This window comes from Macaca mulatta, chromosome 3 (genome assembly GCF_049350105.2).
Source record: "Macaca mulatta isolate MMU2019108-1 chromosome 3, T2T-MMU8v2.0, whole genome shotgun sequence".
Taxonomy (NCBI): Eukaryota; Metazoa; Chordata; class Mammalia; order Primates; family Cercopithecidae; genus Macaca; species Macaca mulatta.
The window spans coordinates 51073897-51097605 of NC_133408.1; the positions used below are offsets into that span (position 1 = coordinate 51073897).

A 23709-nucleotide genomic window follows, 5' to 3' on the forward strand; every position below is an offset into this window, starting at 1 on the left:
CAGGTGGTCCACCTGCCTTGGCCTCCCAAAGTGCTGGGATGACAGGCGTGAGCCACAGTGCCTAGCCCACATTATCAATTATTATTATTATTATTTTATTTTTAATTTTATTTTGTTTTGAGACGGAGTCTCGCTCTGTCGCCCAGGCTGGAGCGCAGTGGCCGGATCTCAGCTCACTGCAAGCTCCGCCTCCCGGCTTTACGCCATTCTCCTGCCTCAGCCTCCCAAGTAGCAGGGACTACAGGCGCCCGCCACCTCGCCCGGCTAGTTTTTTGTATTTTTTAGTGGAGACGGGGTTTCACCGTGTTAGCCAGGATGGTCTCGATCTCCTGACCTCGTGATCCGCCCGTCTCGGCCTCCCAAAGTGCTGGGATTACAGGCTTGCGCCACCACGCCCGGCCTTTTTTTTTTTTTTTTTTTTTTTTTTTTTTTTTTGAGGCGGTGTGTCGCTCTGTAGCCCCGGCTGGGGTGCAGTGGCCGGATCTCAGCTCGCTGCAAGCTCCGCCTCCCGGGTTTACGCCATTCTCCTGCCTCAGCCTCCCGAGTAGCAGGGACTACAGGCGCCCGCCACCTCCCCGGCTAGTTTTTTGTATTTTTTAGTAGAGAGGGGGTTTCACCGGGTTAGCCAGAATGATCTCGATCTCCTGACCTCGTGATCCGCCCATCTCAGCCTCCCAAAGTGCTGGGATTACAGGCTTGAGCCACCGCGCCCGGCCACACATTATCAATTATTAATGCATGTTTAAGTTTGAGAAGCCATTCACTGTACGGGTTACAGGAGGTAATGCACGTGTGGAAGAGGCGATGTCCTGTTGGACTAGGGCGGTGGCTGTGAAGGTAGATGTTCAACTGGCCAGGCTTCTGTCCTCAGTGACAGCTAGCAGGGTGTGTTGAGGAGCTGAAGATGATGGTTTCCAGCTTGCACAAGTGTCTGGGTGGTGATGCCTGTCCTGGAGCTGGGGCACACTGGGAGGACCAGGTGTGAGTGGTAAGATCGTGGAAGTGGTGAGTTCTGTATTGGGGTCCGTCAGTGTTCAGGGAGCTGCGGAGCACTCAGAGGGAGAAGTTGGGGTGATGGTCGGACATGTAGTTGTGTAGCTCTGGGGAGACAGCAAGGCAGATACAGAGTTGGGGTCCTCTGCAGAGAGGCTGAAGGGGATGAGATGGCGCGGGGCTTGGGGCTTGCCAGAGAGCGAGAAGGGAATGGCTAAGGAAGGCACAGGCCTAGGAACAGGCTCCCACAGCAGGACCTGGGAGGGCATTGGCAGGGAGGAGGAAGGAGAGCTTGGCAAGAATTCCGGTTTTTTTTTTTTTTTTTTGTATTTTTGAGACAGGGTCTGGCTCTGTCACCCAGGCTGGAGTGCAGTGGCACAGTCATAGCTCACTGCAGCCTCGAACTCCTGAGCTCAGCCTCCCGAGTAGCTGGGGGTACAGGCCCATGTCATAACACCTAGCTAATTTTTTTGTAGATATGGGGTCTCACTATGTTGCCAAGGCTGGTCTCTAACTCCTGGCCTCAAGCGATCCTCCCGCCTTGGCCTCCCAGAGTGCTGGGATTACAGGCGTGAGCCACCGAGGCTGGCGGATAATTCTGGACTCCCGGGGAAAGCGTGGTTTAAGATGGAGGTCCAAGGGCCGGAGAAAAAGCAGAAGAGCACTGTGAAGCAGGCACTGGATTTCGCAAGGAGCGGGTCAGTCAGAGGTGAGCTCAGTGACAGCAGAGTCAGCGCAGGGGTGAGGCTGGGGTGTGAGGGTGGAGGAGGAGCCCAAAGGTGGGGGGCCAAGAGGGGAAAGAGAAGAGAGGAGGGAGAGTGAGCAAGTGTAGATGACTCTTTCAAGGGAAGAAGCCATCTGAAAGGACACGGGGTCAGGGGGATGTTTGATGGGGAACTTCTGGCCGCGTGGGAGTGAAAACAGCAGCGTACACACTGCCGGGACCCTCCCTTGCAGCGAGCCACGGCCAGCCTGTCTGCGGCAGCAAAGAGCATGCGCGAAAGGCTGGGTGCACCTGCCACCGTCACAGCAGAGAAGCGGTCAACAGCAGACGCAGGCAGTTGGGTGGGCACCGCTGGGCTGCTCACCAGCTAAGCAAGCTTGAGGCAAGGGACCGAACCTGTCTGTGTCTCAGTTTTTCACTCGTAAAATGGGGATGCTGATAATTATTACAACTCATTCTCATTCTTACATAGTGTTATATATTTATAATATATGTTATATATAATGTATATAGTTATATAGTATATATAAAATAAATATAATGCTCTGTCACTTCCACTACTTGGTTCCGGCTCTGCCTTCTTCCAACTCTGAATAACTATATATTATATATATATAATATACAATTATATGTATTTATACTATATATAAGTATATTTTATATGTATTTAATATTTATATATAATTATATTGTATACTTATAATATACAATTATATATTATACATATGTACTATATTATAATGAGATATTTATATTACTATATATTAATTATAATATATAATAAATTATATTACATATTTATAATATATTTGTACATTATAAACAAATATATACTTTATTTGTTAATATATATATTTATATCTAATTTATACATAAATTATACATAAATTAGATATAAATATATATTTAATTTATATATTATATAATCTATATTATATATTTTATATATATATATATATTTTTTTTTTTTTTGAGACGGAGTCTTGCTCTGTCGCCCAGGCTGGGGTGCAGTGGCCGGATCTCAGCTCACTGCAAGCTCCGCCTCCCAGGTTTACGCCATTCTCCTACCTCAGCCTCCCGAGTAGCTGGGACTACAGGCGCCCGCCAACCCGCCCGGCTAGTTTTTTTGCATTTTTTAGTAGAGACGGGGTTTCACCGTGTTAGCGAGGATGGTCTCGATCTCCTGACCTTGTGATCCGCCCGTCTCGGCCTCCCAAAGTGCTGGGATTACAGGCTTGAGCCACCGCGCCCGGCCTATATTTTATATTTTTATATATTTACATTTATAATATATATGTTTTATAAATATAAAACATATATTTTTATAAATATAAAACATATTTTTATAAATATAAAACATATATATTTTTATAAATATAAAACTATATAGTATATAAAGATTATATATAAAATATAAATTAAATATATTGTAAAGATTATGTTATGCAGATTATGATATATAAATTAATGTAATATTACATATTATGTATAAAGATTATATAGATATATGGATTAGCATATAATTAATCTTTATATATTCTAAATATAAAAATTGTATAATCTATATCTTTATATGTAGAATATATATTAATATTTATATACAGAATATATAAAGATTATATATAAACTATAAATTAAATATATAACGATTATACCTTAAATATATTGTATAAATATAATCTGTATATTATTGTATGTTATTAAATATAACATATAAACACAATATTTATATATAGAATATATATAATTATTATCCCTATTTTGCAGATATATAGACATACATAAAAATCTGTAAATCTCTATATGTGTATATTTACCCTTTTAGGTTCTCACAGCAAGCCTACGAGGTAGGTGTTGTGAGGATTAAGTGAGTTAATATCTACAGAGTGGCCAGGTGTGCTGGTTCATGCCTGTAATCTCAGCACTTTGGGAGGCCAAGGCAGGAAGATCCTTTGAGCTCGGGAGTTCAAGACCAGCCTGGGGAACTTAGTGAGAACTTGTCTCTACTAAAAATAAAAATAACAACAACAACAAAAATCTAAAGTGCTCATAAGAGTGCTTGGCGCATAGTCCACACTAGATCTGCGGGCAGCAATTCTCCTTTTTCTTCTGCATGAATGAGGGAAATGGGAAACCCATGGAAGATTCTTTAGGCTATTGAAATCCTGCAAATCGGCCAGGCATGGTGGCTCCCACCTGTAATCCCAGCACTTCAGGAAACCTAAGGCCAAGGTGGGATGATCACTTGAGGTCGGGAGTTTGAGACCAGCCTGGGCAACATAGCAAGACCCTGTCTCTACAAAAAATAAACATGAATAAATCAATCCTGCAAATGTCTCCAGAAGGTCTGAAATGTCAGAGGATTCCAACATGCCAGGCTGCAGTGTCAGCTCCATGAAGAGAGAGATACCGTAGTGAACAGCGTCTGCAAAGCCAAGACCATGGCCTGGTCCACAGCAGGCACTCAGTAAATATTTGTTAGATGGATAAACGCAAGGATTAACGAAGCATTGGAGCCTCTGAGGCCTTCTACTCCAGCCCCATCTGAAGGATCAGTTTTTTATTTTTTATTTTTATTTTTGAAATGAAGTCTCACTCTGTCACCCAGGCTGGAGTGCAGTAGTGTGATCTCTGCTCACCGCAACCTCCACCCCCCAGGTTCGAGGGATTCTCCTGTCTCAGCCTCCTGAGTAGCTGGGATTACAGGCACCTGCCACCATGCCTGGCTAATTTTTTTGTATTTTTAGTAGAGATGGGGTTTCACCATATTGGCCAGGCTGGTCTGGAACTCCTGACCTCAGGTGATCCACCTGCCTCAGCCTCCCAAAGTGTTGGGTGGCGTGAGCCACCGCACAGGCCGGTGTCAGTTTTTTCTAAGACATCTCAACTAAGTGGCCATCCACCCTCTGCTTGCATACCTCTCATAGCGGGGAGGTCACTACCCTCCCTACCTGCCCTGCCAAGGGAGCACATTCTCCTTCTGGGTGGTTCCAGTGGATTCCCTGTCGGTTCCACTCCTTGGTCCCAGCTCTGCCGTCTTCCAACTCTGAAGGCAGCGAGCCTCTCCTAACTGTCTCCTGGCCATGGAGGGAGGACCTCCAGGAAGCACGTCTGTCACCTCTCACCTGGATGACTGCAACTGTCCCCTAACTAGTCTCCCTGCGTCCACCTAATCTCAACTTAGCACCCAGGGGATTCCTGTAAAAAAGTTATATCTGGGCCGGGCACGGTGGCTCAAGCCTGTAATCCCAGCACTTTGGGAGGCCGAGGCAGGCGGATCACGAGGTCAGGAGATCGAGACCATCCTGGCTAACACGGTGAAACCCCGTCTCTACTAAAAATACAAAAAACTAGCCGGGCGCGGTGGCGGGCGCCTGTAGTCCCAGCTACTCGGGAGGCTGAGGCAGGAGAATGGCGTAAACCCGGGAGGCGGAGCTTGCAGTGAGCTGAGATCCGGCCACTGCACTCCACCCTGGGTGACAGAGCAAGACTCCGTCTCAAAAAAAAAAAAAAAAAAAAAAAAAGTTACATCTGGCCAGGCGCAGTGGCTCACGCCTGTAATCCCAGCACTTTGGGAGGCCGAGATGGGCGGATCACGAAGTCAGGAGATCGAGACCATCCTGGCTAACACGGTGAAACCCCGTCTCTACTAAAAAATACAAAAAACTAGCCAGGCGAGGTGGCGGGCGCCTGTAGTCCCAGCTACTCAGGAGGCTGAGGCAGGAGAATGGCATAAACCTGGGAGGCGGAGCTTGCAGTGAGCTGAGATCTGGCCACTGCACTCCAGCCTGGGCGACAGAGCGAGACTCCGTCTCAAAAAAAAAAAAGTTACATCTGGTCAGACACCGTGGCTCATGCCTATAATCCCAGCACTTCGGGAGGCCAAGGTGGGAGCGTTGCTTGAACCCAAAAGTTCAAGAGTTCAAGACCAGCCTCAGCAACATGGCAAGGCAAGTCCGTTTTTTTTTTTTTTTTTTTTTTTTTGAGACAGAGTCTTGCTCTGTCACCCAGGCTGGAGTGCAGTGGCACGATCTCAGCTCACTGCAACCTCCGCCTCCCAGGTTCAAGCGATTCTCCTGCCTTAGCCACCTGAGTAGCTGGGATTACAGGCGTGTGTCACCACATCCGGCTAATTTTTGTATTTTTAGTAGAGACCGGGTTTTGCCATATTAGCCAGGCTGGTCTCGAGCTCCTGATCTCAGATGATTCGCCTGCCTTGGCCTCCCAAAGTGTTGGGATTACAGGCATGAGCCACCACACCCAGCTGCTGACTCTATTCTAAAAGAAAAAATTTTTTTGGCTGTGCACGGTGGCTCACACCTGTAATCCCAGCACTTTGGGAGGCTGAGGTGGGTGGATCACAAGGTCAGGAGTTCGAGACCAGCCTGACCAACATGTTGAAAACCTGTCTCTACTAAAAATACAAATATCAGCTGGGCGTGGAGGTGCGCGCCTATAATCCCAGCTACTTGGGAGGCTGAGGCAGGAGAATCACTTGAACTTGGGAGGCAGAGGTTGCAGTGAGCCGAGATCGCACCACTGCACTCCAGCCTGGGCAACAGACTGAGACTCTGTGTCAAAAAAAAAAAAAAAAGTTTTTAAAGTTACATCTGGCCAGGCGTGGTGGCTTATGCCTGTAATCCCAGCACTTTGGGAGGCCAAGGTGGGTGGATCACGAGGTCAGGAGATCGATACCATCTTGGCTAACACAGTGAAACCCCATCTCTACTAAAAATACAAAGGAAATTAGCCGGGTGTGGTGGCGGGCACCTGTAGTCCCAGCTACTCAGAAGGCTGAGGCAGGAGAATGGTGTGAACCCTGGAGGCGGAGCTTGCAGTGAGCCAAGATCGCATCACTGCCCTCCAACCTGGGCAACAGAGCGAGACCCCGTCTCAAAAAAAAAAAAAAAGTTACATCTGATCTTCTTTTATTTATTTTTCTCTTTTTCCTATTGAGATGAGGTCTATGATCCCGCCTTGGCCTCCCAAAGTGCTGGAATTACCGATGTAAGCCACCATGCCTGGCCTCTTTTTTGTTGTTATTTGAGACAGAGTCTCACTCTGTTGTGCTATCACAGCTCACTGCAGCCTCGAACTCCTGAGCTCAAGCAATCCTTGCACCTCAGCCTCCTGAGTAGCTGGGACTATAGGCGCTTGCCACCACTGATCTCGTCCCACCTCCACTCAAAGCCCTCCAGCTGCTTCCAGCTCAGAGTAAATGCCCAGGCCCTCTGCAAAGCCACCTCCCACTGCCAACGGGCTTTCTCTCCATCCCACTGTGAGACACACTGACCATCACATCAACAAACCGGCAGACAGTTTTTGCTTTTATTGGTCAAGAATTCTTTACAAAACCCACACACACACGTCCACACACACACGATGCCTGCCCTGCTGCGGTCACTCTGGCCCTGGTGTCTCCTGGGATCAGGCCCTCCTGGCCTCTCCCAGGGGAAACCATCCTGCAGCCCCTCTGGGTTAGCAGTGAAGGAGCCCAGAGAGGGAACCTCCTTTTCTGCTTCTCTGCTCAGGAACAGAGGTCTGTGCCCCACCTGTGGGGGAGCAGGTGCAGGTGACAGAGAAATAGCATCCTCGTTTTCCCACTACTGAGCCCCCAGAGTTGCCAGCCTGGGCCCCCAATGTCACAGCTGCCAAGGCCTGGGGTCATCTGCTGATTGAACCTTCCCCATCCCCATTTTGCACATTGAAACATAGAGGTCCAAAGATGGGGGACGAGTCACCCAAGATCATGGTGCTGGAGCACAGTGGCAGAGCAGGGACGGGGACTCCGCTCCTCTTGGCCTCCAGGAGGTGGGAAGTGTGAAACCTGGACCCAGCTCGACCCCTCCTCCCTCAGGGAAGGGCAGAGCCAGGGCCTGGGGCATGAAGAGTGCCCAGAGATGATCCCTGGAGCCCGTGCCCAGGGAAAGTGGCCCCCAGGGCAGCTGAGTGAGCAGCAGGGTCTGGGCAGGACTATAAAGGTTTGCCAAGGGTGCCCTCTGTGACTGCCCGCGTGGCTTGCTCAGGGATGCGGCCCGGGTCGGTCAGGATACTGGTAGATGTGCCCAGCTGGCGTAGGGAGTTCAGGACAGCTGGGTGGGAGACAGAGAGAGAGAGAGAGACACCTCCTGGGGTCAGGGCCCTACCCTTGGATGCTGGAACCAAAGGGATAGGGGGAGGTACTAGTTGGCAAGACTGTCACCCGCTCCTAGAACCTCTGTCTACAGGCATCTGGTGGCCAGAGAACCATCTGGGGGATGGGGGGTGGCCACAACCCTAGGCTGTGTTGAAGGCAAGCTAGATGTGGGGTCTAAGCAGGGCGGAACACTCCCTCCACCCCGGAGGCTGGAACCCTCTAGCAGGCAGGGAGATGGCGCACATACTTGGCCGGAGAGCGGGCAGAGAGCAGTACTGGTCCAGCCAGGCCAGTGAGGTCTGGCGGAGGGTGTGCACGCTTGCCGTGGACACCATCCCGTTGAAGGACTCGAACAGAGGCCGGATGAGGATGCTGAACTGGGCCCAGGTCAAGGAGCTGCCTGTGGTCCAGTTGGTACCCCCACCCCATGTGGATCCCTGATGCCCAGTTCAAACCAGGGGAAGAAAGGGCCTGGACAGTGTCCAACCTTGAACCCCAATGACTGCTGCTGCAGCCGCTACTTTTTTTTTTTTGACAGAGTCTCACTCTGCCGCCCAGGCTGGAGTGTAGTGGCACAATCTTGCCTCACTGCAACCTCCACCTCCCAGGTTCAAGCCGTTCTCCTGCCTCAGCCTCCTGAGTAGCTGGGATTACAGGCACATGCCACCATGCCCAGCTAATGTTTGTATTTTTAGTTGACACAGGGTTTTGCCATGTTGGCCAGGCTGGTCTTGAACTCCTGGCCTCAAGTGATCCACCTGCCTCAGCCTCCCAAAGTGCTGGGATGACAGGTGTGAGCCACTGCTTCTGGCTTGCAGTCCCTACTTCTGTCCTGCCAAGACCTTCCCAGCACCCTGCCTCTCAGTCCCCTCCTCCTTGCCCCTCCACCGCCCTTACTCTGGGCTGAACCATCCCTCATCCCTGAGCTCCCTCCCTGGGCTCAGTCAATAACTTGATCCCTGAGCCAGATGAGGGAGTGGATTCCAAGTCTTCTTTAGGCGTCACTCCAGAGTTCAGGTTCTCCCAAACTGCCCTCGGGGCTTCCTGAGGTCAGGGCCAAGGCTCCCCTTCCTCAAGGACTCCTCCCTCAGTTTCCCTCTCTGCTCCCAGCCACCCATCCCTGGGCAATTCTGCTGGCCAAGATGGCCAGGACATGGAAGCAAGGGGCATAACAAGAGCCTGTCACCTGGGAGCGGCTCTGAGCCTGCCTGGCCTGGAGAGATAGGCCTCCCGTCTCAGGCACAGCCTGGTCTCACCCTGCCACAGCCCCTGCAGCCCTCCAGCCATGGGCTCGAGGGAGGATACCACCCAGAATTTCCAGTTGTGCAGCGTACGGGTTCGGACGTAGTCATCAAACATATCTCGCATCTGGTCAAACCGCTGGTGTGTGATGGGTACCCCTGTAGCGGGCAGCTGCTGCTGGCACAGGCTGAGGGCAGGGCAGGGGTCAGGAGCTGGGGGTCAGGCGGCATGGTCCCGGGTCCCAGCACCCGCCTGGACCCTGCCTACTTAATGGCGGCATTGAGCTCCTCAATCTCGTCCCGCAGCTGCTGGGCCTCCTCCTGCAAGCCCGCGCGCTCCTGCTGTAGCATAAGGATGTACTCGGCTGTCTTCTGCAGTGTGGTAGCTTTGCTGACCTGCAGACGCCATCGGGGGGCTCAGGCAGGTGCTAGAGGCTGCACCCTGGGACCCACTGGGGCACTGGGAGGGGAGGAGGCAAGAGTGTCTGGAGCACTCCCCTGCAATTGAGTTTTGGGTGGGGGTGTTCAGAAAGGGGCCCCGTGGTTTTGGGGATGCCAGCCTGGGTCCGGGGCTCACCTTGAGGCTGGGCTGGGCACTGAGTGTGCTCACAAGCCCATGAAGGGTGTCAAACCCCAGCTTGATGTTAAAGCGTCGCTTCTGTTCCGCGGAGATGTGTGTGATGCGCCGGTTCTCGGTCTCGGGGAGCAGAGAGTCGGGTGAGCCTAGGAAGGAGCCCGGGAGGGTCTGGGGGTAGCAAACCGATCTTGGGGTGGGGGGATGGTGCCCACCTTGTTGCTGTCTGGACGGCCCCGGCTGAGGATGGGTTGCGGAGGAGAGACGCGGACGCTCAGAGTCCCAGGGCCTGGCATGGAGCTGAGGTCCCCTGACAGCCGCCGCTCACTGCCTGTGGTAGGAACAGACAGACCCACAGAAAGACCGACCCCGGGGAAAGAGTCCCCATTACCCCCTTCCTCTCATCCTGGCACCAGACCCAGTCCCCTTCTTCTTCCTCCTCTTCCCCTCCTCCCGTAGATTCCCCCAATCCCCGCAACCCCTCTCTTTACCGCTGAGCGCTGGGGGTGAGAGCCGCTCCGCTTTGGGGACAAGCAGGGGTCTGGAAGGGGCCAATGTGGCCGGGCCTGGAGGTGGCCGGGGCGGTGTAGGGGCCGGGGTCGGGGGAAGGAATGTGCAGGAGAATTCAGGGACTGTCTCCTGCTGGGGTGGAGAAGGGCGGAGAGTTGGGGTGAAGGCCGTGGGCACAGCCCCACCGCCCAGTGCCTGAGATCTTACCGGGGACCCTGGGGACCGGAGGAGGGTGCTGGATACAAGTGGTGGCTCCAGGGCTTGCTCGGGCTTGGCTGTGCACGGGCGGAACCATGAGGCCACTGGGGCTGGTCCACCCCCGGCATCTTTCAAGACCCCATCCTGCTCCTCCCGAGTCCACACCCCTTTTAGGTACAGGGCCCATGTCCCTCATTCCTCACCACTCTGTCCCTTGAACTGGACCTGCCCCTTCACCGTCATCTTCTGCTCCTATAACCCCCTGTCCTCCCCACCTCCTGGCCTCCCTCCCCAGGCTTTCCTCTCCCTGTTGCTGGCCCTCCCGTCTCACCTGCTGTGAGCAGCTGTGTGAGGCAGGGGTTGTTGCTCCCCGCAGTGGTGGGGGGACTGGCAGTGGCAGGGGCTAAGGTAGGGGGACTGGCTTTCTGTCCCCTAGGGGATGGGGCGGGGGGCTTGCCTCTGGGCACGGAGAAGCAAGGCCCAAAGGCAGGCTCTGAATACCCCGAGGGTAGAAGCTCTATGGGGAAGGGGGTGGGGGCTGGGCTGGGGACAGACTGCGGGGTGGGTGGGAAGGCTGCAGGAGCAGGCAGCGGAGACACTCCTGGGGCAGGAGGGACAGTGGGGAAGGGAAACCTGGGAGAGAAGAGAGGCTCTTCCTGCAGCAAAGCAGTGGGTGGCGCCATGGGAGGGAAGGGAGGTGGGGGGCAGGGCTCCAAGCCTGGCACCTTGGCAGGGGGAGGGTAATGCAGCAGAGGTGGGGGTACAGAAGGGGGTGGGAGCCGGAGCTTGGGGTCTTCAGGAAGGAGGAAATCAGAGCTCAGGAAGGCGCTGGAGTCCAAGGCACCAGGGCAGCTGTTCCGAGCCTGGTTGGGGGGACAGACAGACACTCAGACAGCAGGGAAAATAGCTGCCCCTGGCAGCCATCTGGGCTTCCCCTGCCCTCCCCTGCCCTGGCTGAGTGCTGGACTGCGCCGTGGGGAGAGATAGGAGAAATGAGCCCTGCCTTCCAGCACACACAGGTGTACGTACAAACACAGGGAAGCAGGGAAATTATAATGAGAGAAGGGAGTAGCGTACATCTATGCAAAAAGCAGGAAGAGTGGAGCATCAATCTTCCTGCCCATCCGTTTGTCTCCCAAGTAACTTATCCATCCATCCACTAACTTGTCCACCAATCCATCCACCAACCAACCCACCCATCCGTTCATCATCCATCCATCCACTAACTTGCCCACTGATCCATCCACCAACCAACCCACCCATCCGTTCATCATCCATCCATCCACTAACTTGCCCACTGATCCATCCACCAACCAACCCACCCATCTGTTCATCATCCATCCATCCACTAACTTGCCCAGTGATCCATCCACCAACCAACCCACCCATCCATTCATCATCCATCCATCCACTAACTTGCCCACTGATCCATCCACCAACCAATCCACCCATCCATTCATCATCCATCCATCCACTAACTGTCCATCAATCCATCCACCAACCAACCCACCCATCCCTTCATCATCCATCCATCCACTAACTTGTCCACCAATCCATCCACCAACCAACCCACCCATCCAATCATCATCCATCCATCCATCCACTAACTTGCCCACCGATCCATCCACTAACCAACCCACCCATCTATTCAATTGTCCATCTACTAATTCATCCATCTTCCATCCATTCACCTACTTATTTATCAATCTATGAAGTAGCTCATCTACCACTCCCTCCACCAGCCCACCAGATATTAAGGCATTAATGAATCCATCCAACCATATATACTTCCTTCATTCATCCACCAACCCATCCATAATCCATCCATCCATCCATTCATTTATCCATCCATCCACCATCTATACATTTACCAGTCACTTAACCACCCATCAGCCCATTCACTGACCCATTAAACTACTCATCTATGTATCCATCCACCAGCCCATCCATCCAACCAACCACTCACCCACCCATATATCCACCAACCCATGTGTGCCTCCACTGCTGTATAAGATGCCTCTGTCCATTCACCAAAACACCCATTCATCTGCTCACTGGCTCATTCATTCAGTCACTGACTCACTCATTGGGCAATCATTCACTGAATGCTGTTATGTGCCTGAGGCGCATTAGGTATAGAGAATGCAGTGGTGAGCAAAACATAGCCCTTCTAGTAAGGAGCTCACTTTCTGGTGGAGGAGAGACACTCCTCAACAACCAACTAGAATTAGCACCCAAAAAGTCTGATGATGGAGGGAAAAGGCCTATAACAAAGCAGCAGGAAGCAACATCTGAATTGCACCTGGGGACTGGGCGCAGTGACTCACACCTGTAATCCCAGCACTTTGGGAGGCCAAGGTGGGCAGACTCCTGAGGTCAGGAGTTCGAGACCAACCTGGCCAACATGGTGAAACCCCATCTCTACTAAAAACACAAAAATAACCTGGAAATCTCTCTCTCTTTTTTTTTTTTTTTTTTTTTTTTTTGAGAAGGAGTCTCACTCTGTTGCCCAGGCTGGAGTGCAGTGGCACAATCTCGGCTCACTGCAAGCTCCACCTCCCGGGTTCACGCCATTCTCCTGCCTCAGCTGGGACTACAGGCGCCCGCCAGCATGCCCAGCTAATTTTTTTGTTTTGTTTTGTATTTTTAGTAGAGACGTGGTTTCACCATGTTAGCCAGGGTGGTCTCAATCTCCTGACCTCGTGATCCACCCGCCTTGGCCTCCCAAAGTGCTGGGATTACAGGCGTGAACCACCGCACCTGGCCTGGAAATCTCTTGAACACAGGAGGTGGAGGTTGCAGTGAGCTGAGATCGTGCCACTGCACTCAAGTCTAGGCGACAGAGTGAGACTCCATCTCAAAAAAAAAAAAAAAGAATTGCACTCAGGAATTCATGAACCAAAATGGTAGATTCACAGTTTCCTAAACATCCATGCTCAGCTTTCTGCCTCGAAGCTTTTGTTCCTGCTGCTCTCCCATCTGGCTTGACCTGGGCCAGTCCCTTCTGTCCAAAGCTGACCTATTCTCTGAGGCCCAGGAGCTCCCCTTCTCCAGGAAGACTTCCACAAGCAACTGGCCCTTGGTGGAGCCCACTCCAGGGTCTCCACGCCCTTAGCTTTCTCCCACGACTGTTTTGTCCAGTTCTGCTTCATGGGGTCCCTCCCAGAGGGCAGAGATGGGGTCTTTCTTCCCCTCCAATCTCCAAGCAGCAAACCGGGCACTCAGGGAGTGTCTGATACCTCCTGGACATGAACAGGGCAGGACCAGCTCTCAAGTGAGCTACATAGGGTTGGACGGGGTGGGGTGAGCTCACCTGCAGACGGCTGTGTCCAGAGAGGTGGGTCATGGCCGAGGAAGCCGGGGGCACCTCTGGGCCCAGGGTCCCACTGCTGAAGAGGGAGTCAACCACGGGGCTGAAGCTGGGGGGCTCTGGGAAGTTTGAAGGCATGGGCGGCTGTGGGGGGCGGGAGTTGGTAAAGAAATCTGTAATTCAGACACACAGGGCAACAGCAATTAGGGCCAGGGCTATGGCTGGGAAACAGCCGGGAGGAGAGTAGCCTGTCCCCAGCCTTGGTGGGTAGGGATGTGGGGGCTGGCGGGTGGGGGGTGGGGGTCCCTTCCACAGGAGATTGTGAAATTGGGAGGGTTTCTGTCTCTATCAGGGGAAGCAGCAACCGTCTTGGGTGGAATGAGCCTGGGTGGGAGACAGCAGGGGACTGTGGGTGTGAACGGGGACCCTAGGAAGCAGCCCCCTCCTCAGCCCCAGGCTTAGCTCAGGAAGTCCCCCTCCCCACCCCCTGGTGGCTCCCCTTCCTTGATCTGCTGGAGGTACAGAAAGGGGGTGCCCAGAGAGAGTGCCAGGGTCGGAAAGGGGTGCGGTGCGAGGGGAGGAGGCCTGGGATGGGAGGGGCCCCATGGTGGCAGAAGTTCAAGAGGGTGAGTTGGAGATGAGAGGGAACACGAAGTCATTGGTTCTGGGACGAGCTTGGTTTGTTGGAAGGTCAGCAGGTGGAGCCTAGGAGTGGGGTGAAGAGTGTAATGCGGCAGGAGGGGCTAAGGCTGGGCTCCGAGTGGGGGGGCGAGAGGGGCCTAAGGCTGGGCTCCGAGTGGGGTGAGGGGGAGAGGGGCCTAAGACTGGGCTCCGAGTGGGGTGAGGGGGAGAGGGGCCTAAGACTGGGCTCCGAGTGGGGTGAGGGGGAGAGGGGCCTAAGACTGGGCTCCGAGTGGGGTGAGGGGGAGAGGGGCCTAAGGGTGGGCTCCGAGTGGGGTGAGGGGGAGAGGGGCCTAAGGGTGGGCTCCGAGTGGGGTGAGGGGGAGAGGGGCCTAAGGGTGGGCTCCGAGTGGGGTGAGGGGGAGAGGGGCCTAAGGGTGGGCTCCGAGTGGGGTGAGGGGGAGAGGGGCCTAAGGGTGGGCTCCGAGTGGGGTGAGGGGGAGAGGGGCCTAAGGGTGGGCTCTGAGGCGGGGGGGAGAGGGGCCTAAGGGTGGGCTCTGAGTGGGTGGGGGGGAGAGGGGCCTAAGGGTGGGCTCTGAGTGGGGTGTGGGCAAGAGGGGGATAAGGGTGGGATCTGAGTGGTGTGGGGGTGAGAGGGGGCCTAAGGCTGGGCTCCGAGTGGGGTGGGGGCGGTGGGGGGCTAAGGGTGGGCTGCAAGTGGGGTGGGGGCCAGGGTGGCCTAAGGGTGGGCTCCGAGTGGGGTTGGCGCGAGGGGTCTGGGAAGCCTGCAAGAGCTGGAGGAGGCAGCAGCGGATTGTTTGGGGTGTGGGTTGTGTAAGTCCTGGGCTATTCTGGTTTTGGGAAGCAGCTGGCCACGGCCTGACCACATCCCGGGCCTGGACGCCGCCCGCCCACCCGCTCCCTTCCGGGCACCTTTCTCTGACCCTGACCAGCCTGTGATCTGTGCCAGCTCCCGAGGCCTCCTAGTCTGGGCAGATCTGACCCCACTGGGACAGCTCCCCACAGGCCTGGGTGGACCCCAGCTCCCCGCTTTTTCCCTCCAACCCCCTGCCAGGAGAGCTGCTCAAGTCTGCCTCCCAGGAGCCGCCTCCAAGGAGACCAGGAGTCAGTTAGATAATGTCACCCCAAACCCAGAACCCACTTGGGGGGTCAAGTGTGTGTGTGTGTGTGTGTGTGTGTGTGTGTGTGTCTTCACCCCCAACCCCATCCCCCAGAGACAGGGTCATGCTATGTTGCCAGGGCTGGTCTCAAACTCCTGGCCTCAAGCCATCCTCCTGCCTCAGCCTCCTAAAGTGCTGGGATTATAATGAGCCTGTGTGGGAGATGGCAGGGGACTGTGGGTGTGAACAGGGACCCCAGGAAGCAGCTCCTCCCCGCGCAGCACCAGGCTTAGCTCAGGAACCCCCCCCCCACCCCCCGGTGGCTCCCATTCCCTGATCCGCTGGTACAGAAAGGAGGTGCCCAGAGAGAGTGCCAGGGTGGGAAAGGGGTGCGGGGCGAGGGGAGGAGGTCAGCCACTGTGCCCTGCTGTCACCCAGGCTGGAGTGCAGCAGCGCGATCTCAGCTCACTGCAACCTCCGCCTCCCGGGTTCAAACGATTCTCATGCCTCGCCTTCCTGAGTAGCTGGGATTACAGGCGTGCACCACCACGCCCAGCTAATTTTTGTATTTTTCAGCAAAAACGGAATTTTGCCATGTTGCCCAGACTAGTCTCAAACTCCTGAGCTCAAGCGATCCTCCCGCCTTGGCCTCCTAAAGTGCTGGGATGACAGGAGTGAGTCACCGCGCCCGGCCCTGTGTGTCATAAGTGGCTCTGCTTTGCAGGAGGGTGTAGGGCCCGTATGCTGCAGTGGCTGAACCCTCAAGTCTCAGCATGGGGTCTGCATGCAGCCTCTGTCTGCCCCCTGGGTGTCTGTCGCTCCGTCTGAGGCCATGTGAACCTGTCTTGCCGTGATAGCGTGCTACATGTGCGTCTGCTCAGTGCCTGTCCGCGCGTCTAACCCCATGGTGAAACGGTGTCTTCGTGCTGTCCTGCTGCCTGCCTTTCTCTCTCTCTGTTTCTCTCTCTCTCTCTTTCTTTCTTTTTTTCTTTCTTTCTTTTTGATATGGAGTCTCGCCCTGTAGCCCAGGCTGGGGTGCAGTGGCGCGATCTCGGCTCACTGCAACCTCTGCCTCCCAGTTTCAAACGATTCTCCTTGCCTCAGCCTCCTGAGTAGCTGGGATTATAGGTGCCCCTGCTGCCTTTCTTTAAAAGGGGGACCACGCTGGGTGCAGTGGCTCACACCTGTAATCCCAGCACTTTGGGAGGCTGAGGTGGACAGATCACCTGAGGTCAGGAGTTCGAGACCAACCTGGCCAATGTGGTGAAACCCCGTTTTTACTAAAAAAAAAAAAAAAAAAAAAAAAAAAGAAAAAAATACAAAAATTAGTCGGATGTGGTGGTGAGCGCCTGTAGTCCCAGCTACTCTGGAGGCTGAGACAGGAGAATTGCTTGAACCCAGGAGGTGGAGGTTGCAGTGAGCCAAGATCATGCCACTGCACTCCAGCCTGGGCGACAGAGCAAGACTCTGTCTCAAAAAAAAAGGGGGACCAGGTGGGAGATGGCGAGTGGTCACTGCTGCTCCCCCATCTCCCAGGTCCACAGGTCCTGTCACTAGGCCCCCGAGGCCCTGGCTCTAGAATCAGCCTCACGCTTTGCCTGGCCCCAGGCTGCTGAGGGCCTAGGGCTCCTCCCTGCTCACAGCTGCAGCCCACTCCCTGGGGCCCGGGCAGGCGTCATGGCGCAGCAAGCCCCTCTCATCCCTGAGTCACCAGACACCCCCTTACCATCGCTGCCCAGGCCTGTCTCAAGAATCCACCCTGCCTTGAGAGAAGATTCTTCCCAGCCCAAGCTGCTCACCAGTCCCTCCCTAGCCTCTGTCCCCTCCATGGACCTGACCTGCCATCCCCTCCCTGAGCTCCTCTGCCTCTGGCTGCCCCCCTGAGCCCCCCTCACCAAGCCTCCTGCCTCCATAGAGTTCTGGTCCCCTCCCTGGGTTTCCAGCTGGGCCTCCCCAGTGGGAGGCTCTTGGGGGCAACGAGAACTGCTGTCTTGGTGGTACCAGTGCGCTCTGCTCTCTGGGTACACGGGATGTTTGATATGAGAGGGCCACACAAGCCACCTCCTCTGTGTGGCCCACACTACGCACCACCAGCCACCCAGGTCTGCCAGAAATCGCCTCCTAGCCCCAGTCCCTGCTGGTCTTGCCCAGACCCCAGATGGGGGTGGCTGGGCTCCTACCTGTGGCCGGGCGCTGTGTGCCCAGACAGGGCTGCTGCCCTCCCAGGCTGGCCTGCTCCCAGGGCACTGCCATGCACACTTCTGCCCCCGGGCAGCCCCCACCCCCGCCCAGGGCTGGAGCAGGGGTGGGGGTGGTTCCTCATTCCCTAGTCCCCGCCCCATAGGCCTCCACCTCTTGATTGACAGGCCCAGGATCCCGTGGGGAAGGAATTAGGAGGTCACTAAGATGAAGCCTTTATCCCAGGGACCCTCTTGCTGTCCCCAGGGGCTTCAGTGAGATGGGCTGAGCCTGGATCTTCTACCTGGCCTGCACATAGCTCCGGGGACCCCTAAATGTGTGGCTATCGGCAATAACCTGCAAGACCCACGGCTGAGCGAGGAAGGCCACTTGGAAAGTCAGTTGTGAAAACAGAGACAATTGTCCACATGTGCTCCCACCAACAGGAGCATCTCTGGGAGGACACTGAAGAATCAGTAACTTGGTGGCCCTGGGGTCAGGAGAGGGAGACAGGGACACTCACGACTTATAAAAATTGCTTTAGGCCAGGCATGGTGGCTCACACCCATAATCCCAGCACTTTGGGAGGCTGAGATGGGAGGATCACTTGAGGTCAGGTGTTCAAGACCAGCCTGGCTAACATGGCAAAACCCCCTCTCTACTAAAAATACAAAAATTAGCTGGGCATGGTGGCATGAGCCTGTAATCCCAGCTACTCGGGAGGCTGAGGCACAAGAATCGCTTGAACCTGGGAGGCAGAGGTTGCAGTGAGCCAAGATGGAGCCATTACACTCCAGCCTGGGTGACAGAGTAAGACTCTGTCTCAAAAGAAAAAAAAAAAAGCTTTACAAGATATGATGCCTGAGATTTTCTTTAAAATAACACACTGGGCATAGTGGCACACACCTGTAATCCCAGCACTTTGGGAGGCTGAGGTGGGAGGATCTCTTGAGCCCAGGAGTTCTAGACCAGCCTGGACAATACAGGGGGGCCCTGTCTCTTCAAAAAATAAATAAAAAAAATAGCCAGGCATAGGGCTGCGTGCCTGTGGTCCCAGCTACTCGGGAGGCTGAGGTGGGAGGATCACTTGAGCCTGGGAGGTTGAGGCTGCAGTGAGCTGTGATTGTGCCACTGCACTCCAGCCTGGGCAACAGAGTGAGACTCCTTCTCAAAAAAAGAAAAGAGAAAAATAAAAGAAGATGACTGGCCAAGAGTTGATAAGTCGATGACATCAGTGATGGTGACTTGGGAGTTTTTTTGCTGAACTACTTTCTCTACTAGTGTGTGCATGGTTGAAATGTCCTCTAGTAAATAGTTTTATTTTTTATTTTTATTTTTTATTGTTTTTTTGAGATGGAGTCTTGCTCTGTTGCCCAGACTAGAGTGGCATGATCTTGGCTCACTGCAAGCTCCGCCTCCCAGATTCATGCCATTCTTCTGCCTTAGCCTCCCTGGTAGCTGGGACTACAGGCGCCCACCACCACACCTGGCTAATTTTTTTTGTATTTTAGTAGAGACGGGGTTTCACCGTGTTAGCCAGGATGGTCTTGATCTCCTGACCTCGTGATCTGCCCGTCTCAGCCTCCCAAAGTGCTGGGATTACCGGTGTGAGCCACCACACCCGGCCTAGCAAATAGTTTTAAAATGCATTGTGTGAAAAATAAATAGACCCGAATAACTCAAAGTTCTTCTCTCCCCTGAGAGGGTCCCAGCATTCACTGCTTTCTTGGGAGCCCCTGGTTCCCTGGCCAGGTACTGTCTTGGGCCCTGCCCTCACTGGAGGCCACACCAGCTGTACAAAAGGAGACCAGGAAGATCCCTCAGAAACCACCCAGACCTTCCAGGCACGGTGGCTCATGCCTGTAATCCCAGCACTTTGGGAGGCCAAGGCAAGGGGATGGCTTGAACTCCGGAGTTTGGGACCAGCCTGGGCAACACGGTGAAACCCCATCTCTACCAAAAATACAAAAAAAAGAAAAAAAAAATTAGTCGGGTGTGGTGATGCACACCTGTAGTCCCAGCTACTTGGGGGGCTGAGGTGGGAGGATCACTTGAGTCTGGGAGGCAAGAGGTTAGCATCACTGCACTCCAACCTGGGTGATAGAGTCAGACACCATCTCAAAACAAAAAAAGAAATCACCCAGACTATCTGCTCCCCCAGAGGGGCCTGGGATAGGCTCATCGGCCTTTCTCACAGGGACCCTGCCCGTCCACCCCACCTGGGGAGGGGCTCGCCCCACCTGAGATGTCCATGAAGTCATCCAGGCTTGGCTGCAGTGGCGTCAGGTCCGGCTGGATCATGTCAGCATTGCCGACGTAGGCTAGAGGCAGCAGTGGTGACATCAGCAGTAGCAGGCAGGGAGGAGTGGGGGTCTCCAACCCCATCCCCAGCCATCCCTCCCTTGGCCTCCTGGAATCTCACAGGCCTTCACCCCTCTCCCCTGCCCCTTCTCAGACCCTCACCATCCTCAGGCGGCAGCTGCAGGGGCGAAGGGCCAGACTGAGTCATGGTGAAGAGAGTGTCCGAGATGTCGGACAAAAAGCAATTGAGGTCCAGGAGCTGCCGCCCACCCGGCTCCTCCTCTGGGTCCCCCAGCAGCACGGGGACCACACTGGAGAAGAGCTGTTTGCACCATTGCTCCGGCGGCGGCCACCCGCCTTCCGCCTAGGGAGACAGAGCCGTCAGCAGCCGCTGAAGAGCTCCCACTGCCCCCGAACTTCCATATCACCCCTCTCCAGGGTCAAGGGGTCAGCAGGACAGAGGGTCTGTCTGTGCACACCTCTGTCACCTTTCCCTAGTGGTCCTGGCTAGCTGCTTGGAAGGCCAGGATCACTCCATTGGCCTCTAAGAACTTCCCCCAGGAGACAGACCAGGATGCAGATACAGGAGTCCCCCTCCTGCCCTTTAGATTTTTTCCTGTCTGGGGCCCCAGTTCTTTGGTCCCTCTGTTTTGTTTTTGTTTGTTTTCTTTTTCTTTTTCTTTTTTTTTTTTTTTTGAGACGGAGTCTCTGTTGCCCAGGCTGGAGTGCAGTGGCGTGATCTCAGCTCACTGCAAACTCCACCTCCCAGGTTCAAATGATTCTCCTGCCTCAGCCTCCCGAGTAGCTGAGATTGCAGACATGCGCCACCATGCCCGGCTAATTTTTGTATTTTTAGTGGAGATGGGGTTTCACCATGTTGGCCAGGCTGGTCTCCAACTCCTGACCTCAGGTGATCCACCCGCCTCGGCCTCCCAAAGTGCCGGGATGACAGACATGAGTCACCGCGCCCGGCCTGGTCCGTCTGTTCTCCCATACCTCCCACCACTTGCTCAATGACCTGGGGTCTTCTCACCACCGCACCCCCATCCCCCAAAAAGAAAAGAGCTCAACAAATGAACCACAGGACGGCAGTCACGTCCCACATCCCACCCTCACGCCCAGCCACTGTCCTGCCCACGCAGGCGGAAGCTTTCAACTCTCTGCCTCCTACTTGGGGGGCGAAGAGATGGGCTTCCCTGCTGGACTTACAGAGCACCCACCTGCTTAGGGGCCAGGAGGTCCTCTTCCCTGCTGGACTTACGGAGCTGCAGGGACACACAGAGCTGGACACCGGATCCCTTGCCCACCCTCCATCACTTCCCCCCAAAAGTCTCCCCTACTCACAAGCAGTGAGATCCCCCATTTCCCATTAGGAGCTCCCCCGAACCCCAGGTAAGGAGGCTGTTAGGAGGCCCTGTGGCCACACGGTGGCGCTGTCGGCTCGGGACTGAATGGAGGGCCCGAGGGGCGCAAGCTGGGGGGTCAGGATCCCCTTTCCGGGGATCTTCCGAGGCGGGCAGTAGCCGGCAGCTGCAGGTGAAAGCTCTGGGGCCTCCCTGGGCCCCGCCACTGACCCGCTTCTTGTAGTAGATGCGCCACTTGTGGTATTCCCGCATCACCACCTCGATGCGCCGCTTCCAGTAGTTCCCCTCCAGGACCACGGCCTGGGGTGGGGGCCGGGGGAGGGGGATCAGTAGGGAGGGGAGCACCGCACACCCATCTCCCACCCCTCACCCCATCCCTGTCTGCCCAGCGCAAGGCTACAGGAGGTAGAGGCTGGTCTTGTGGGTGGGCAGGCGAGCAGGTGGGCAGGCGGTCCAGAACCCAGCTACCTCCGGCTTCCGGTGCGCATCAGCCTCAGGCCCCTGCAGGGGGGTCACGAAGCCACACACGGGGCTCTTCCTCCGCTCCACATCTGAGAGAAGGGGGCCAGGTTAGGGGCACCCAGCTTCCTCATCCCCCACCTCATCCCAGGGGACTGGGACTCAAGTGACACCCTACGAAATCCTGCTTGGCCTTGGACGTTCAGATTAAGTGCCCATGCTGCCTCCTCCAGGAAGTCTTCTCGGAGGATGCGGATGCGATAACCTCCTAGATCTTTTTTTGTTTTTTTTTTTTTTGAGATGGAGTTTCACTCTTGTTGCCCACGCTGGAGTGCAGTGGCGCGATCTCGGCTCACTGCAACCTCCGCCTCCCGGGTTCAAGCGATTCTCCTGCCTCAGCCTCCTGAGTAGCTGGGACTACAGGCACCCACCACCAGGCCCAGCTAATTTTTGTATTTTTAGTAGAGACGGGATTTCACCATGTTGGCCAGGCTGGTCTTGAACTGCTGATCTCAGGTGATCCACCTGCCTCAGCCTTCCAAAGTGCTGGGATTACAGGCTTGAACCACTGCACCCAGCCTGATCTTCCTCTTCTAGGGGGCACCGTGAATCCAATCTCCCACACCTTTTCTGGGTCCCTCTGGAGCCCCATAGGTACACTGGCAAAGACTGCTGAATGGATTGTGGGACCATAGACCACAGAGGGCGAGCTGCCTCCAGAAAGTCCCAGTTAGGGCCGGGCGCGGTGGCTCACGCCTGTAATCCCAGCACTTTGGGAGGCCTAGGTGGGTGGATCACGAGGTCAGGAGATCAAGACCAGCCTGGCTAACATGGTAAACCCCGTCTCTACTAAAAATACAAAAATTAGCCAGGGAGCCGGGCGTGGTGGCTCAAGCCTGTAATCCCGGCACTTTGGGAGGCCGAGACGGGCGGATCACGAGGTCAGGAGATCGAGACCATCCTGGCTAACATGGTGAAACCCCGTCTCTACTAAAAAAAATACAAAAAACTAGCTGGGCGAGGTGGCAGGCGCCTGTAGTCCCAGCTACTTGGGAGGCTGAGGCAGGAGAATGGCGTGAACTCAGGAGGCGGAGCTTGCAGTGAGCTGAGATCCGGCCACTGCACTCCAGCCTGGGTGACAGAGCGAGACTCCGTCTCAACAACAACAACAAAAAATTAGCCGGGCATGGTGGCGCATGCCTGTACTCCCAGCTACTCAGGAGGCTGAGGCAGGAGAATTGCTTGAACCCAAGGGGTGGTGGAGGTTGCAGTGAGATCACACCACTGCACTCCAGCCTGGTGACAGAGCAAGAATCCATCTCAAAAAAAAAGAAGGAAAAAAAGAAAGTCTTGGTTAGACCAGGAGGCCAGGGGCCTAGAGCCTTGGGTCCTCTGCCTCAGGAGGCTTGGCACTACCCACTTTCATTGCAAAGAACCACCCTTGGTTCACTTCTGATCACCAACCTGCATCCTCTTCCAGGCCTCCACCTCCCCTCCCAGTCTCCAATCCTGACCTCTCCCCAGGCTCTTGCCCTTGGCCCCAACACACATTCCAGGCTCTTTTTTGTTTTTGTTGTTTTTTCTGAAACAGGGTCTTGCTCTGTTGCCCAGGCCAGAGTGCAGTGGTGCAATCATAGCTCACTGAAGGCTTCACCTCCTGGGCTCAAGCGATCCTCCCGCCTCAGCCTCTGGCGTACACCACCATGTCTGGCTAATTTTTAAATTATCTGTAGAGACGGGGTCTCCCTGTGTTGCCCAGGCTGGTCTCGAACTCCTGAGCTCAAGGAATCCTCTTGCCTTGGCCTCCCAAGGTATTGGGATTACAGGCATGAGCCACTGTGCCTGGCCTCTTCTTTTTTATTATTGTTATTTTTAATTTTTTGGTAGAGACAGGGTCACACTATATTGCCTGGACTGGCCTCGAATTCCTGAGCTCACCAGGCTTTTCTTTATCTCCTAGCTTCCCTGGCCACTTTTTT

General features: G+C 54.6%; 1 protein-coding gene across 19 annotated transcripts in view; it reads right to left on the bottom strand.

Annotated features, from left to right (window-relative positions):
- Positions 1-7031: 7031 nt before the first annotated feature.
- MLXIPL (MLX interacting protein like) overlaps positions 7032-23709 on the bottom strand; it is a 32888-nt gene continuing 16210 nt past the window's right edge. The window contains exons 3-18 of one of the 19 annotated variants that reach the window (XM_077996441.1): positions 21740-21822; positions 21482-21571; positions 21128-21172; positions 20070-20271; positions 19847-19927; positions 19616-19699; positions 13690-13859; positions 10708-11239; positions 10386-10453; positions 10160-10307; positions 9884-9999; positions 9672-9791; positions 9363-9490; positions 9159-9282; positions 8101-8230; positions 7032-7809 (exon numbers count right to left, since the gene is read on the bottom strand). In XM_077996441.1, the coding sequence (XP_077852567.1) occupies positions 7691-7809; positions 8101-8230; positions 9159-9282; positions 9363-9490; positions 9672-9791; positions 9884-9999; positions 10160-10307; positions 10386-10453; positions 10708-11239; positions 13690-13859; positions 19616-19699; positions 19847-19927; positions 20070-20271; positions 21128-21172; positions 21482-21571; positions 21740-21822 (2240 nt within the window). In that variant the 3' untranslated portion in view covers positions 7032-7690. Of the gene's footprint in view, positions 7810-8100; positions 8231-9158; positions 9283-9362; positions 9491-9671; positions 9792-9883; positions 10000-10159; positions 10454-10707; positions 11240-13689; positions 13860-19615; positions 19700-19846; positions 19928-20069; positions 20272-21127; positions 21173-21481; positions 21572-21739; positions 21823-23709 lie in introns of all 19 variants that reach the window. The other 18 variants (XM_077996440.1, XM_077996444.1, XM_015133322.3 and 15 more) reach the window with 18 other exon arrangements.